This window comes from Solea solea, chromosome 7 (assembly GCF_958295425.1).
Source record: "Solea solea chromosome 7, fSolSol10.1, whole genome shotgun sequence".
Classification (NCBI taxonomy): domain Eukaryota; kingdom Metazoa; phylum Chordata; class Actinopteri; order Pleuronectiformes; family Soleidae; genus Solea; species Solea solea.
In genome coordinates this window covers 15,686,511-15,703,326 of record NC_081140.1, presented here as the reverse complement: position 1 = coordinate 15,703,326, position 16,816 = coordinate 15,686,511, and the positions used below count along the sequence as shown (strand labels likewise).

The window sequence follows — 16,816 nt, the reverse complement described above, 5'->3', positions numbered from 1 at the left end:
TTAAGTACAAGTGGACCTGCTGACTGACCGATTACAAAGCCAATTCTAGCAGCCTGAGAATACGTTTGTAAGTACTTAAAGTACCTACAGTTCAACTTTCTCATCAAACTAAAATGAAAACAAAAGCTGCTTTAAAGACAGAACACACTCGGTGTGAAAAGGGCACTTTTTTGGTCAGTTAAAGTGACAAAGTATACATGAACGCTGATGGTTCTCCAGATAGTAATTACATACAATGTGACCGCGTATATAAAAACAATCAATAGACAGTTTGGTGCAGCAGTGAGTCACTGGTCTGTGGTCAAATCTATATTGACTTAAAGTGGATATATATTAAAAAACAAATCTCTTAAGAACAACATGTCCATGTGCAGCTGAGATGTGAACATAGATCCTTTTCTTCACTGTCTACTACCAAGATATAGCCTACGTTGAAAAGGCCAGGATGCAATATCTGCTCTGTCAGTCTTTTTTATTGTACTTGTACATAGACAGTAACTGCTTGTTTTTATCGCCTGTGGTGAATAGGACTTAATTTTTGTTTTTAAAGTCCTCAGATTCAGAGATGCTGTTTCTTTACCACACAAGAACAAACAGCAGCAAATCGTCCTCGAGCCTTCGAGCCTTGGAACCTCAGTGCTTCTCTAACACAATCGCATGTTGTCACTTTTTTGGTCCGAGGAGTCAACACATTCTGTCACCAGCAGCACTGCGCTGGACACAAATGTGTGAAAGTAGACCTATCTGGGGTGGAGGTGTTTCCTTTTCATTTACAGAGGTACCTGTGTTTGCTGATGTTGACAAAAAGTGTAATCTACTGAAAGTGTGACCAAGCTGACATATACAGTACAGGCTGCAGTGACAATAGTTTAGACTGCCATACCTGCAATATCACTTTAATGCTTAGCAACAAAGCACTGTTCTCTGGTTCAGGCAGATTCCATCATCTTTGTGGGTAAAAAAAAAAAAAAAGCAGATGAGCATAACAATGTCTTTGGGAGTGCAAGGACAGATTGATCAATGGAATCAAAGATGAGAGTGTCATCTGAGCATGAAATCAAGATGAACTGACACACAATCACACAATACAGCTTTTGAATGAAGCCACCCCATTAGTGAAATGTTGTATTTTTCTTTTTACATTTTTCTCTAAAAGCACTTCATTTTTTAAAAATGTTTTTTGCTAAAATCAATAGTTTTCCTCTTTCTAAAGACCCATCCCTCTGCTTTCACTCGAGCCACTACTACACTTCTCTTAATGATCATCCATTGATATTTGTGGTGCATTTCCCCCAACCACACATGGACTTCTTTTTAAAAGAGTGGATGCACCATTTAAAGGAAAAATAGACTCTAAAGTATGGCACACATGAGTGGACACTGTGATTGACAGCTAGCGTCATCCAAAAAGACGTCTGTGAACTTCCATTATTGGCTAAATCGTCAATCTCAGGGTTTAAAGACAGGAGTTCACATTCTAATGATTGATGTCACTGCCAGTTGCCACTTGCTCTCGCCTCATATTCTTCCCTTCCTTGATCTCTATAGTGTTTCCTTTCAGGTTGGCAGTGGGGTCCAAAACTGGGGCCATGAAAGTGGTCGAATGTACATTGAGACATATGAAGGTCAGAGCCATGATGTGGGGGTGTGAAGCCACGCTAATCTACTGTGACTGTTTGCTGCTAAAGGTGTCCTTAAGGAGCGCTGAGTCAAAACTTATCAGACGGTGACATTTCGTGAGGCAGACGTGCTGTGCCGCTGCACCCTCAAAACATCACAGTTTCAGTTGTGATCAAAATCAAAAAGTCAGCGTACTGCGGGATCATTTCTTGTTTTTGATTCTAACATGTTTGTTCACACTATTGCACACTTGAATATTGTATTTTTTATCATCTAAGCTTCTCAAATTCAAGCTTAATTCAAGTTTTACAAACGTCTGTCTCCACATTTCCCAAGCTTCAAGGGGTAAAATTGCACGGGATCTTTCTAAAAGGCTTGAATATGAGTCTTGCAGACTAAACACCTTTGATGCAGAACTGCCTTTTTAAATTTAAGCCTTTTTGTCTTTCCTTTTTCTGCACTGACTCATGGTGTATAATTTTTTAGATTGGGAGTAAGGATTCTGTCCCTTTATGTAAGCCCTGTGGTCTTGTGTGACAGAAATTATGAATTGTCTGTCCTTTGAGGGTCACATGAAGCCTTTTCTGAGGAGTTCATCTCAATTCTTGCTATAGTTCTTCTAACAGAACATGACAAGAAGTTTGTAAATTATGAGACAAAGAGATGGAAAGCACAGCACACGTGAGTGAATACAGTGTGATTGACAGATAATACGTTCCAACAGGTGACTGAATGTCTGTGGAGTTTGGAAAACTAACACGGGGCCAACATACAGAGACAAAAAAAAATAAAAAATAAAATCACACTGACATTTTCGCCTACAAATTTACAGTTAATCTTAGCTGCATGTCTTTGGACTGTGGGGTTTGAAGGTGACGGTGCTCGACACACATGAAGACGTATAAAAGCTCTATCCTCCACCACTCAGTGGCCCAGTGTAAATGATGCTTGCTGCAGTGATATACTCCGAGACAACTTTGTTGCATGCTTCAGTCGTCTCATACTTTCTGTTTTCATTTCTTCCAGCTGACTCTTCCCAGGACATCATTGCCACAATCTCGTATATACACATATATATATATATATATATATATATATATATATATATGTATAGGCCATTTGGGCCTCTGCGGTCTCTAAGCTGCCCCTAAGATGTGGAATGGAATAATTTTATAGTCGCTTGGCACATACAGCAGTGACATACTGTTAACATGTTACATTAAAAGTCAAGTCAGTGCCTCAAGGCCTGAATGCTCATGGTCTGGCATTTTTTTGAAAACATTTATAGGTGGACAAAGATGCCGAACAAACGTTCACTTTTCTTACAGACTTCAACAGAAACGGTGCTGTGCAAAATTCCTCTTGAAAATTGAAAAAAAAAGAAAGCAATCAATACCCACTGCTTCCCTGTATCTTGTCTTTACTGGGTTTGTCAGCAAGTCAGTGTTCAGTATTGAGGTGTCAATCTTGTATTGAATTGTCCCCCCCGATGTAAAATATGTGAAAAGACCCTGCACAGTTCTGAGTTGAAGGGTCATCATCACATTTAAACATTGGTTCTAAAAGCAGCCTCTTTCCACACACACACACACACACACACACACGCACAGGGGTCGGGGGATCTGCTGTCTCACATATACAGAGATATTAATATCCGGTTCATTTATTCATTATCACATTGATAATGTTTATCCTGTACACGTTGTACATTTTTGTCATTTTGTTATTCTTGTTTAAACAAGGGCTTTGTGCTATTTTTTATTTAATTTTAATCTTAATTATTTTTTGTGCTCTTTTTTTCTGGTACTTACTGATTCTGATATGGAACAACTGTAACAAAACAATTTCCTTCGGGATAATAAAAGGATTCTGATTATCTTGAGCTAAATGAACTTTTACCACAGATGTGAACGAACATGGGACACAGCTGCAAGACGGGAGTAATATTCACACACATATATACACATTGCCCTACCTCAAAATGGATGATTTATAGTTTATAGTTTTATGATAATGATTGTGATCCTGAAAATGGCTTATTTGATTATTATGTCTGGATGCTGCCTATTTGTCTGTGACCTTGCAATAATCTCTTTGTTTTTAACCATGTTGCTTCCTGTCTTGGCCAGGACACACTTGAAAAAGAGATTTTTAATCCCCCCCTGGTTAAATAAAGGTTAAATATAAAAATAAATAAAAATAAAATAGTACAGCTTCCTTCCCTGACATCAGTGTGAGGGTGGCAGCAGGTTGGAGTGTTGCAGTACAAAGCAACGATGGTGGATGTGTGAATCGCTCCAGAATTGTTCCAGTCCTTGTCTTCTGCAGAGTATTTATTACATTCCATATTTACAAGACGCTTTATTACAAAAGACACGACTAAGATAAGTAGCTATAGGAGAATAGATATGTTCGATTTCTCATATGGATTTTTATTTGTTCGTTTTTAGGAGTGAATGTCTTCTCAACCAGCACAATTAGATGAGAATCTGCAATTTTTGAAAGTCTTTGATGACGCTGTATGTGGATAATTTCATCTCTGTCCTCTCTGTGGAGACAAAAATCTAATTATTCCTGCTTTTTTTTCACGTGGTTGCTCATTTTCTCCTTCATTCAGAGAGTATATACAGACAACCAAGGATTTCAACAACAAATAGAGCAAAGGAAAATGTCATGCTCTCCTCTCTAGCATTGCTGAACAGTGGTCCTCAGCATGTTTTGTTAAACAGACCTGCATGAGTGTGAAGGAATAATGATGCAAACAATGCAAAGAATAAGTGGGAGGAGGCGCAGCCTGTAGATTTGAGGGAGAGAGCTTATGTCGTCCTTTTTCTTCCTCCCTCCCTCTGTCACTCTCGCTCAGTGCTGAATGAGACGCTGTGTCCGCCTGATTCCTCAAATCACTGGTGCTCTGTAAAAGCTGCAGAAAAGCATGTCTCACTTGAGATATAAGCTCTGGGACTAGAAAGAGAGAGAGAGAGCACATGCAAAGACAGAAAGCCAACAAAGAAAAAGGAGACGATAACATGCTGAACTGAAGAGACACCACACAGGGATTTTCTCAGTTTTACACATCTGCACAGGTAAGATTCCCTTCACTCTTTGCAATGACATTTATTGATTTTCTCAAGATACAAAAAATAAAACACCAGCATTTTACCACAAATGTTCAAATATTGCACTATATTTTATTTTCTTTGCTCAGTTTAAGCACAAAAAAAATGTAATCTTCATTATTAGTGAATAGAAGTTCTTTGGAATCAGCTACCAGTTACTTGCAAGAAGAAGGATCTTAGATTGTATTATATAATTAGCATATCTTTTGCTGACATTAAATGCTTGTATGAGACAATATGAATGATGAAATGCCTGTTGGAAAAACAACTTTTAAATGTAACTTATCTCAATTTTAACTTTAAAAATCATTAGTTTAATAATTGAAAACATGGATCCGTTTGAATAGATCCACACTTTGACATGTGGATCAATCCAAATTATAATCGTCCGTCAGTGTGTGTTCTCAAAGGAGCAGCAGCTGAACAGCAGTGGCCAAAATGTCTGATCAGTCCTGAGAGCCATTAATAAAGTGCTTTTAATAAAGTGGGAATTTCACGTGCTGCGTATGCTGTGTAAAAAGTTCATGTATGTAAATACATAGATTAGCCATGAGACAGTTGTGTAATCATGGAAGACTAAACATGAAATGTGATTGTATTTGGGCAAAGATACCCTACCTACATTTTTAACATGCAGCACAATATGAGTCATCATCAATCCAAAGCACAGTTGAGTTTTCTTAACGTCTAAAGGATTGAGTTTCAACACTCAATCAAAATGTTTATTTTTCACATTCTTGTTACGTCTGTATGAGAATCTTGTCAGCATGAATGAAGACTAAAGGAGTGCAGCAGTGCCTGAGTGCCTTTTATGTTGCGTTAAGGATAAATGTCGAGGGAAAAATAGCAGAAGCCTGTTGCTTTAATACAAACACTTAGTGGTATATATGTTCCTCTCTGTAAGATAACACAGGAATACTTTCTAACCAGCAGCTTCAAATACACATAAACTGGGGATGATTGCTTCTCATAATTCATCTTAAATAGCAAACATAACATTCTAAATTCAGATTTTTTCTGTTTTTTATTCTCTGTGCATGATGTGTTTGCACAACTTGAGTTGCCATTTGTCAGAGCCAATGCTGTTAAAGTGATTTTGACCTCTCCTAATGAACGAGTCAGCAGGAGGTAATAACATTTAGCCAGCATTTCACCATTAGCCCTGCAGAAAGACATCCTCACTGCAGTGTGAACTTCAGTGTGAGTGTCAAACACCTAGAAAGAATCCTACTTAACATCTCACTTAGGGAAATGGTGCTGTTGAGTGCCAGGAACATGTTATCTACATACATGCACGGACATGTTTGTCACATGTACATCTGCACTAAAACTGGTATGACGTTTGTGGGGCAGTATTGAAAATAAACAGCTTCTTATAATTCCATTTCAAATACTAGGAAAACCATAAAATCTGAATTGGCATATAACCGGCTCATTTTGGATGCATCAGCAGCTGCAGAATGATGGCAATGCAAGATTGATATGAATTGCTCTATTTAGGGAACGTCAGTCGATTCAGAGAGACAAAAAAAAAAAAACTGTGGGTATTTAGGAATATGGGAAGACAGGAAGAGAACATTAGCAAAACAGGGTGGGAGTCATCAGGAGTCGTCCCTCCTGTTTAGCATGTCGAGGGTGCTCAATTCTCATCACGCCTCACAAATTAGCTGCCTTTGCTTTCTACAAAGGCCATGGTAACAGTGTTACTAGGCAATGGTGGGTTTATCCACATAAGGTGGTCACATAAGGTAGACAGTGGGAACCTAAATGGGAGTGGGGAGAAAACTATTCCTATTCCTATATATCGATTATGAACATGTACGGAACAACTGGAAATCAGAGGACACGATGCCGTCTGCCGCTTAGAGACGCTGGATCTAAAATGATGAGACCCGCTGAGCAAGTAATGGCCCCTAACAGGATTTGAATTGGACTTTGGAAATCATCCAAAATAATCTTCGAACTGACTGCACTGATGTGCTTCTCATACTCAGTCACTGCACTGGAACCATCTGCTAAAGATTTTTATCAGTATCATCATTTATTCACACAAGTCATGGAAGATAAACACTCAGCTGCAGCGTCTTCAGTGGCTCTTCTCAACTCAGACCTTTTTTTTTTATATACATTTATTAAAAAGCACCACAAGTGGTTAAAAATCTATCATGATGATAAACACAGCTGTAAGTCATGTTTCAATTGTTCAGAAAAGTGAGCTCAGATTATTTGTGGTTTGCTAAAATATCAGCCTAAAATGTCCCGCTGACCCTGTCCCATAATCCCCTGCATTCTAACAATGTGCATCAGGGGCTGTCAGTGTCAGTCTGAACAAGATTTCTGAAAGACATTCAGTGTCTCCAGACTGAGGCGATACGTTGACACTTGTCTTGTTACGTAGACATTCATAACCGGATGGATTTAAATGTCTTATCTCATGTACGTCATGAGCAGTATCAAGTGTCAAACAGTTGGGACATCTCCCATAAGAATCTGAACTCCTATTTTTAAACCTCGACTTTGGCCAGGTCACGTCACGGAAGGTTTTGCAGCCAGAATTCCACAGACACCTGCAACCAGCGACTGGACCCACTGGCGTCCTTTCATATGTGTCATGCTTTATTGTCTCATTTCCTATAACAAAGTGTGACAATTTACAAAGCTGGCATCATTTACAGTTTACAGTAGAAGGCCAGAAATCAGTGATTGAGACCATTTGCTTTTTTTCCCCATAGACTTCCATTCAAATGGAGTTCTTTTTTGCAACCTCTGGTGGTTATTCAATAGAGTCTTACTTAAAGTGGAAGACTGTGTCCACTTTGTATGTACTGTCCATGAATTATCCTCATATGGTGTAATCGTAACTGTCTATCTATGTATTGACTGTTCTTGTAAATGCTGTTAACTTATACACATATCATAATCCTTTTTTTGTGCAGTTCCTCTTTTGTTGCCCCTTGAGATATAAAATAATGAATGACTTTGTAATTAATCCTATCACTTCAAGACTAAAGTGTTTTTTAGGCATATTGTGTAGTGTGTAATGGATTATTGATCTCCACTGCATCTGGTCCTCACCTCAAAAGGACACTCTCTCCCTGTGTTTACAGACGCCAGAAAGTAAATCTATACCCAGAGGATCAAGACGTTTATCTTATTCAAACTGAGGTCGCCCCTGTACCAGCGCTGGCAGCAGTAAACTGTACCAGGTGCATTTGTGAGTTTATTTCCAAACAGGGAAGCTACTGAACTGCACCTTACATTGCTACACTTCTTAGTCAGTAAGTACTTTCAACTGCATCTCCACACAGACCTTTAAAGGAGAAGTAAATAGATGAAAAAACTACTTTACCACCAGAATTGATTCCGTATGGAAATACTTCACTTAAAGGTCAGATGGTTTTCTTTTTTATGAAAACTGGCTGACATTAACAAAAAGTTTCTCAGACATCAGAAATCACTTAAAGTGCAGGGAATTGTTTACCGGGAGCACGAAAACAGTTTGGTGTTTTCAGTGTTGACTCCAAGTTAAAAGGCCACATACACAGTTATGTATGTATGGGGAACTGCTCATCCACAAGCATTAGAATGTCATGTACATGCAAGTGGTGGATTAAGAAGGCAATCCCACAGAAAAGTTCATCCTGTCATGACCCTACACGCCATGTGTTAGTCACGATAGCTTTGTCAACATGCTGACATTTCTCCCACTGTATGTGTACGTATGTCCTCATTAATTGGAAACAACTCCTGAAGCATGTACTGTTTTAAGAACCACCACATTAAGGCTAAATTCATACAAACAACTTTAAAATAATAATATCCTCAAAGTATCCACAAAGCCTTGAACTGTTCTTGCAAACTTCGCTCATTATTAAGTTATTATAGATCCAGTGTGTAACATTTAGGAGGTTTTATTGGCACAAATTATACACTTGTTTTGAAAGATTAGAATAATGTAATTAAGGCAAAGACCTTGGTCTACAGAGGCCATCGTCTTGTGCTGCCATGTTTCTAGAGCAGCCTGAATGCACATGCAGTGTGCTTTTCTCATTTTGAAGTGGATAATTACGGAAACGAATTGCATGCAATGCGCTTCCATAGATAATTAATACACAAATGAAGAAGTCTATTTAAACCCGATGCATAAATTAATTAAAAGGACGAAATAGGAAATGGCATGGAGAGCGGAGAGAGTAGTCACATATGAAGGTCATATCAGTTCCCAAGGGCATCAGGAGAACAGAGGAGTCCTTTTTGCACTCTGCATTCTCTGGTCGCTGAATTGATAAAATGTTATGAGATACTGAAAACCCCTGGGAGTGAGGACCCAGTGCCACTAACCGATGATAGCAGTTAGAATATAACGCTGTGAACGACACATCAGCAACTTTAAAAAGGTACAGAACAGATGAAAGTGTTTTGATTATTTCATTTTGGATGTGAGCTCCTGCCTTACACCTTTACGGGCTGCACTGAACAGTGACCAGGAAATTGATCTATGAGCTATTTGAAGGACGCAGCACTTACTGCAAAAGGTCTTGGGCCACCATCTGATTTGTTGTTTTAGCAATGCTATAATTACCACACAGTATAATTATTTCTTTATCACTTCATTGGAGCACAGCGTCTACAGGTTAAAGTGTCGAGTATAACACTTGGACAACAGCATGGGTTATTGATAAAAGTAATTTATTCATGACCTTAACTCATTTTAATTCCCACACAGTCTGCCGAAGGTCTGCGAACACACTTCTTTCCATATAGGAGTGTTTCAGAGTATAGATTAAATCCACTATCTTCAAATGCTGCTGTTAAAATACAACGAAAGAATGATGATTCTTTCTTTAAGTGAAAATATTTTCCCTCATTAGTCTAAGACGATTACCAGTGTCTGTCAGAGCAGTAATTTGATGAGTTTGGATCAAAACAACATACCTTACTTGCATAATTTCTCCCACTGCAGTGAGTCAGTGTCACCCTTACAAATTGGGGAAAGGGTTAAGCCGTTGAATGAGGTGGAAGGTGAAATGAAGTTATGATTGAATGTCAATTGAAGTCTATGAATAGGAGTTTTCTTCAGTAGCCAAGTGTGCACATACAGTTACGAACTGCAGGGACTTCAGTGGTAACTCACCATGCTTTGAAAAGTGTGCTTTTTCAAACATTTAAGCACATTTTGTTGCAGATTGCTCACTGAAAAGCATAAAACACACATCTTTCTTATAATTGCCAGGGATTCTTTACTTGCCCCAAACCCAAAATATAAGATACTGCACTAAAGTTTTAGCTATTTCCTCTTCCTGCGTCGTCCAAACAGGTGCTTTTGGTTTCTTGTTGCAGCACCATCACAAAAAAGGGTGGATATAATTGTATGCCTTCCATTCAGTGTATCAAAACAATAGGCTGCATATGAAGAAAGGATAAAATGTTATTATCATCAATTGAACAAATTATCCCCATCCTCATAAATGGTGAATATCTACTAAATGAGAAACGGTCAGCCCATTTACTTTTGTTGTTACTGAAAAATCAACTAGAAAGTGAGAATAAATGAATGAATAAACAATGGCTGATCATGTGTCAGTCGCACTGTGATTTAGTCAATTTCCTAAGAACATGTCCAGGCACGTGTTGTTAATACGTACGAGGCTGGGAGAAGCGGAAGAATACCAAATGTGATGTTTATCAGTTTATTATAATTCTTGTAATACTCACTGGTTCATTAAGGATTATGTTGTCCTTTGTATGTAGGTCGGCCTGCAGGGACATGGACATATTCCTGGACTTAACTGTGACCGGTAACACCAGCCACGAGACAGGTCGAGAAAAGCTCGAGGGAAGTAAACTGCATGGACTCAACCACAGCAACCCCCTGGACGTGTTCGTCGGCCTGGAGCTCCTTCTACGTTTCAAGCCTCTCTTCTTGCCTCTCTACTGTCTCGTTGTGGCCGTGGCCGGTGTAGGAAACACCGTGCTGTTGGCTTGCATCCTGGCCGACAAGAAGCTCCACAACGCCACCAACTTTTTCATCGGTAACTTGGCGGCAGGAGACCTGCTGATGTGTTTGAGTTGTGTTCCACTGACCATGTCTTATGCCTTCGACAGCCACGGCTGGGCCTTTGGGAGACCTCTGTGCCACCTGGTCCCATTGGTGCAGTGTGCCACAGTGTTTGCGTCAGTGCTTTCTCTCACTGCCATCGCCGTTGACCGCTATGTTGTTGTAGGTAAGGCCAGTGGTAGCGATAAGCACATAAGTACATAAAAAGTCACCTTCATATTTTCTGTCCACAGAGAGTTTTGCCTGCAGTTCCATTCATAGTATAGTGAGGGTCCGTGTCGGTCATGGGACGATGATTCCACATTCACATCGATGTTCTGGAGCAGTCGACACATTCACAGGGAGACAATGAATTTGGCCTTTATTCTTTTACTTTAGCACACTTTCAAGGTGTTTTCCATTTCATGAAATTGTAGACTCCCACTTCACTAATGTACTTTGTGCTCCACCACATTTATTCAGCAGCCTCAGCGACCACTTACATTTCATATGAAGGACAGTATGGCAAACCTGGAAGAGTATACATTACATTGTTAAAGACTAAACCTATGGCTTCCATCCTTGACACGTTCTGACATCATGAACTGTGGAATCAGAAGTAGTTACATTCAGATGTCTGAGTGGAAAACGGCTTTAACAAATATTGATATCAGCCATCCTCACGCAGTGTCTCACACAGTTTTAAATGATTGCATGTTCAATCGTAGGAATTGACTTCATCTTAAATAATTGTGCAGCCTTAAATACAGCATTATTTTTAAAGGATTAACGGGTAAAATTGTCCCAAGCGAAAGCGAACATTTGTAACTATTTTTCATTGTTTCTTTGTGCAGCAGTTTTCACCAGGATTATTTTATTGAAACTACAACTCGCATTGTAGATCTAATGCATGGCACACTGTACTGCTTTAAAGTTTGACCTATCGTATGCTATGTCTGAATAGTTTTTTTTTTCTTTCTGTCTCAGCTCATCCAGTGAGGAAGAGGATTTCTGCATGGGGTTGTGGTGCAGTGACTCTGGGTGTATGGCTTTTGTCTCTGGCTCTGGCTGCGCCGCCATCTCTCTACACTCGCTACCTGGACCTTCGACCGAGCGGTATTGACTTGGTTGTGTGTGAGGAATTCTGGCCAGATAGTGGCAATCTGCGGCTGCTCTATTCCTGCTTCATTCTCGTCGCCTCCTATATGATTCCTCTGTTGTCAGTCAGTGTATCCTACTGTGCCATAACTGTCAGCCTTAAACACTATTCAATACCAGGGGAGTTATCCAGCAGCCAGCAGCGCTGGAACCAAAAGAGGAGGAAGACCTTCTCTCTGCTGGTCGCTTCAGTGCTGGCCTTTGCACTGTGTTGGCTGCCCCTGCAGGTGAGTGTGCGTAAGAAGATCCAAAAATCAAAAGGTCTGAAATCAAAAACTGTTTTAGCTGCACAATCCCTTCTCTGCTATTACTTACCCAACTGTTCAGTCCAGCAGAATTTGATTATCTTGAGTTCATAAAGGGTGATTAGGAGGATTTTGCAAGTATCTGCAAATAATAAACTTGAAAACAGAGATGTGATTTTAAAAATAGAGCGAAGCTTTTATTGCCCTTGAGCTTGTTAGATTTGATACGGCAGGTAATTGTGTCTCCAAGACAAACATTGCATCCACAATGAGCCGTGCAAAAGGCTAACAGGTTGGGATTTCTTCTTCATCGTATTAAGGCGGGGTGATTTGTGCAGATGCTGGGCTTATTTCCTGGGGCACTGCTTCCACACAGATGGCAGTTTCATGCTTCAAGTCATGTTAAGCTTGTGCACCACAAGTGGCTTTTATTATGAACAGTGAAGCATCTGAAAATGAATGAAAGTAATGTTTAAATGTTATTCATTGTACAGTGTACATTGTACATTCTGCACATTTGTGGTGGGCTCCTGGACGTAAGCCTAAGCTGGCACAACAAGTTCATTAGTTCATGTAATGAGCATGCCACTATCACAACACAACATACACGTTGCTGTCCAGTGTCCCTTTATTCAGGGTCGGCGGGGTCAGACAAAATTATTTCCAAATCCTCACAGATTCTGTGCAGTTACGGGTGTTTTCATGTCATCGTGTAGGTCCTGAACTTGCTGCTGGACCTGGACCAAGAGTTCCACATCATTGGGAAACGCTACATAAACGTCCTACAGGTCTGCTGCCATTTGGTAGCGATGAGCTCTGCGTGTTACAACCCCTTCATCTATGCCTCACTGCACAGCAAGGTGCGCATGCACCTGAGTGGCTACCTGTGTCCTTGCCGCAAACGACAGAGTGACATGGTGGAGAGAGCGTCATCCAGGAGTTAACTGCTTCTTCTTCAGCAGCCTCATACGGAGCCTCATCTTCACTCAAACACCAACATCTGATACAAATGAAAATACAACAGCTTCTGGTTACACATTCGAGCCACTTTGCCCTTTCAGTCTTTGTTTTGTATTTTGTGACTTTAAAACATTTAGTCATCTCTTGTACAGGTTCACCACATGTAAATTCTAAGTGAGGTCACTTATTACAAAGATGCAGTGTAGTTAATTATTGTGATGTAAAGATTAACACAGTTGGATTCCTATGTTTTGTTGGAAGGCCGAGCTGCTGGTGTCGACATTAAGCAGATCCTGTTAGCTCAAAAGGTTCCAACAGGATAAACAGACGACAGGAGCTCTGTAACAAACGTATGCTGGGCGTGGTTACACTGATTACAGGGGGACATGTTTCACCTGACTTCAGGGAAGTGACCTAACAATGAACTCTTCTCAGCTGGCAAAAGAAGATGGAAGAATATTTTGTGTCGGCTAAAAATCTTATTCTTGTATCTTATTCTATATCAATGATGTCTCTATTGTATTACATATCACCCATAGTGTATAAGATAAGTTGTATAAAATACGCATTGCCTTTTGTTTTAGCGTCATTGCGTCGTATTATTCACTGTTACTTTGTTGCGCGTTCTAAACTTGTGTGTCATAGGTGCAAACAGATCAGTGGCCCTGTGTTTGTTTGTTTGTTTGATTCTGAGTGGGGAGGAAAATACGCACAAACACGTATCATTGCAGTGCTCTCTGTAAAACTGTGCCAAAGTGCCAAACTCATATTGATGTCACCTGATGAACAAAGTCTTGTTTTTTTTTTATTCTGTCTAGAAAACAAGACGGACACAATGATCAACTTAATATTGCGAGCATGAAGAATAGGCCCTGAAGCATCACTGTCCTGACACCAATCCTGTTAAGTTCCTACTTTAAGTTCCTACAATTAACGCTTTCCTTGTTTATCCAAAGCTGGTTATAAAGTCTATTTTTGTTCGGACTTCTTTGTTGAAAGGCTCATCACTAAACGTATTCATGTAATCTGAATTACATTTAAGCCACATTAATTCTGTTCAAGCTACAGTTTTCTTTATAATTATTATCGATGATTAAGGCTGAAATAATAATTATTTTTTTAAATCATTGATGCACGATGCATTGCAAATATTGCTTTGCATGGAAAATTGTCCATCAGCCTAACACGACTCGCTCATTTGTTCAATCAGCTAACTAAGTTTGCAGATTATAAAATACACAGTGTCTTTGGTCAGCCCACTGGAAGCGCTAAAATGCCCCGTGAAGGTTTAGTGCAAGGTAATAAAGCCAGATGCCAACTGTTAACTTTTAGCATTCAGGTTATTTTGCTCCCGGCTGCTCAGCAGATTGAGTTGTATTGGCTTTTCTCTCTAGGTGAACGTTAAAACTGCAAGGTTCACCTCCACTCAAAGGGATTTTTTTTGCTCTCATGCTGAAAAGGTCTCCAAGATTTATAGTTTTTTCCTTTAGATGAGAGGTCAGCTGTTTTTAGATGAATTGCACCTTCCTCCGGTGCCCAGTGCCAGGCACTGTGTCACTTAAGTATTAAAGCCTTTGCAAATAGGTTTGAACTTTTAGGAAGAGAGCAGAGAAAAAAGGAACAGAAATACAGACATCTGTCAGGCAAAATACCTAAAATTCACCTTGAGTAGCTCTCCTTGGGAATAAAAACCTTTGTTATTGTAAAAGCAATTTAACCAGGAGAGAAATGCAAAAGAAAGTAATTACTCATAACAATATTAATGTGATGATGAAGTCTTAACAGTGCGTTTGGTGCATTTGAAATAGGGAAATACTGAGATCTAAGGCATCTGGTCCTGAGCAGCTGCCCAGTTAATCCTCCACGGAGTCCAGACACTGATAGTGATGGTGGCTGAGACTGATGAAGGATGAAAAATGATTTATTTGGTGACAGCGATGGGCAGACAGAGGGTGCCAATTACAACAGCATGAAGAGTGGCACTCAACTGGCAGCCTAAAGAAAATGAGAGTGTGCGTGCATGAATAGTTTATCCGCACGAACGTACGCCAGAGCTTTGTTCCTGTACATTTACTGTATGGGTCACCAAAAATAAATAAATAATGCAACTTTGTCATTAGGCTTTAGGCACATCTAAACACTGAATAATGACTTGAGTATCTTCAAAACATAAGAACACTAATATTGGAGTATATTAATATAGGTTAAAAAGAAATGTTTTCTTCTTCTTTGTGTAAATATATAGGCAACAGATGTAAATTTGTTATTAATTATCTTCTCTTACGGTCACAAACGTGATGCCTTTTGTGTCGTCAAAAATTACCTTAAGCCAACGAGACGGCAATCATGTCCAGATTTTCAATTGTAGAGATGTGGAGACCTCTGAATTGTTTTCATAGACACTTTTGTGTAGACAAACCAGGTCATCTGTTTCATATTATGGATATTAATTGATATGCAAATTTGAATGTTTCCCCTGATGCAAGGGTGAGTGGTTTCTGGCAACAGCTTTTGTGTTTCACAAACAAAGCAAAATAATGCAGCTATGCTTGTCAAACATAAATACATGTATTTCATATCCACACATGTTGGTTTATGTCTGTAAATTAAAACCAAACATTTTTATTCTTTATTTTGTAACTTTTTCACCTGGTGACACTTTACATGACAGTACAGTAACAACAGAGTTATGGTTAATAATATATATTACTATGGTAATTACTATCTTATGCCTAATGCCATTTTCAGATTGATAATAACAACAGTAATATTGTTGTAATAAGGAGAATATATAAGTAAATTCCAAGTAATGTATTTGTATTACTGTCTCACAATACAATGCTTGGGAATCAGAATTAGTATTTGCCATATTATCATAATATCATACAAAAATGTATTCTCTCTTCCATGCTGCACCCGTTTCTATTTGTTATTACCAAGCTTTTATTTGGTGAGTAGTAAAGTAGGAAAAACTGTAAATACTTTAGTTGATTTGTTTGTAGTCACGCATTTGTCCAGATGAGCAGTGCAAACAACAATTATGAATTCTATAATTCAGTACAACAGCTATAGAGCTTGAAAGCTTAAAATGGCCGGTTTAGGTGTTTAAATGAGTTGTAATGAATTCAAATGCTGTATGTAATTATTATGGGGGTTGTGTTAAGTGATGGTGCTGCAATGAACTGCATTACACTGAAATGTGTTTGTAATATTTTTCCTTTCATGTCTAGGGCAGATTATTCAAGACAACTGTAAGGTTTAAGTCCATCACCGAGGCAAATATAAATATTATGATCTCAATAAAAAAAGATAAGACTGTCTGGAGTGTATGATGGTTTTCAGCCTTTAGATTACCTATTTGTTTGTTGTTTGTATAGTATGTCGTCCAAAATCACTAAAAAAGTCATACTATAGTATGTCGTCAAAAATCACCTAAAAAAGTCATACTATAGTATGTCATCCAAAATCACTCAAAAAGGTCTTAGTATAGTATGTCATCCAAAATCCCTCCAAAAAGTCATATGATAGTATGTCGTCCAAAATCACTCAAAAAAGACATAGTATAGTATGTCGTTCAAAATAACTCAAAAAGTCATAGCATAGTATGTCGTCCAAAATGACTCAAAAAAGTCATAGTATAGTGTCGTCCAAAATCACTCAAAAAAGTCATAGTATAGTAT

The 16,816-nt window shown here is 39.0% G+C and overlaps 1 protein-coding gene across 2 annotated transcripts; it reads left to right on the top strand.

The window, feature by feature from the left end:
* The first annotated feature begins 4,440 nt into the window (after window positions 1-4,440).
* On the top strand, window positions 4,441-16,099 carry si:dkey-202l22.3 (7 transmembrane receptor domain-containing protein). 2 transcript variants are annotated; one of them, XM_058634296.1, is made up of 5 exons: window positions 4,441-4,703; window positions 7,844-7,942; window positions 10,488-10,960; window positions 11,761-12,158; window positions 12,893-16,099. In XM_058634296.1, the coding sequence occupies exons 3-5, from the start codon at window positions 10,504-10,506 to the stop codon at window positions 13,118-13,120; spliced, it is 1,083 nt and encodes a 360-aa protein (XP_058490279.1). In that variant the 5' UTR covers window positions 4,441-4,703; window positions 7,844-7,942; window positions 10,488-10,503; the 3' UTR covers window positions 13,121-16,099. The 2 variants fall into 2 exon arrangements, with proteins under 2 accessions (XP_058490279.1, XP_058490278.1); XM_058634295.1 differs by lacking the exon at window positions 7,844-7,942.
* The last annotated feature ends 717 nt before the right edge of the window (window positions 16,100-16,816 follow it).

What these genes read in the sequence shown, in the direction of transcription:
- si:dkey-202l22.3 (XM_058634295.1), top strand. Translation starts at nt 10,504, where the DNA reads ATGGACATATTCCTGGACTTAACTGTGACCGGTAACACCAGCCACGAG. An exon ending in TGACCGCTATGTTGTTGTAG is followed by an intron (nt 10,961 to 11,760) that starts GTAAGGCCAGTG and finishes TTTCTGTCTCAG; the next exon opens with CTCATCCAGTGAGGAAGAGG. An exon ending in TGTGTTGGCTGCCCCTGCAG is followed by an intron (nt 12,159 to 12,892) that starts GTGAGTGTGCGT and finishes GTCATCGTGTAG; the next exon opens with GTCCTGAACTTGCTGCTGGA.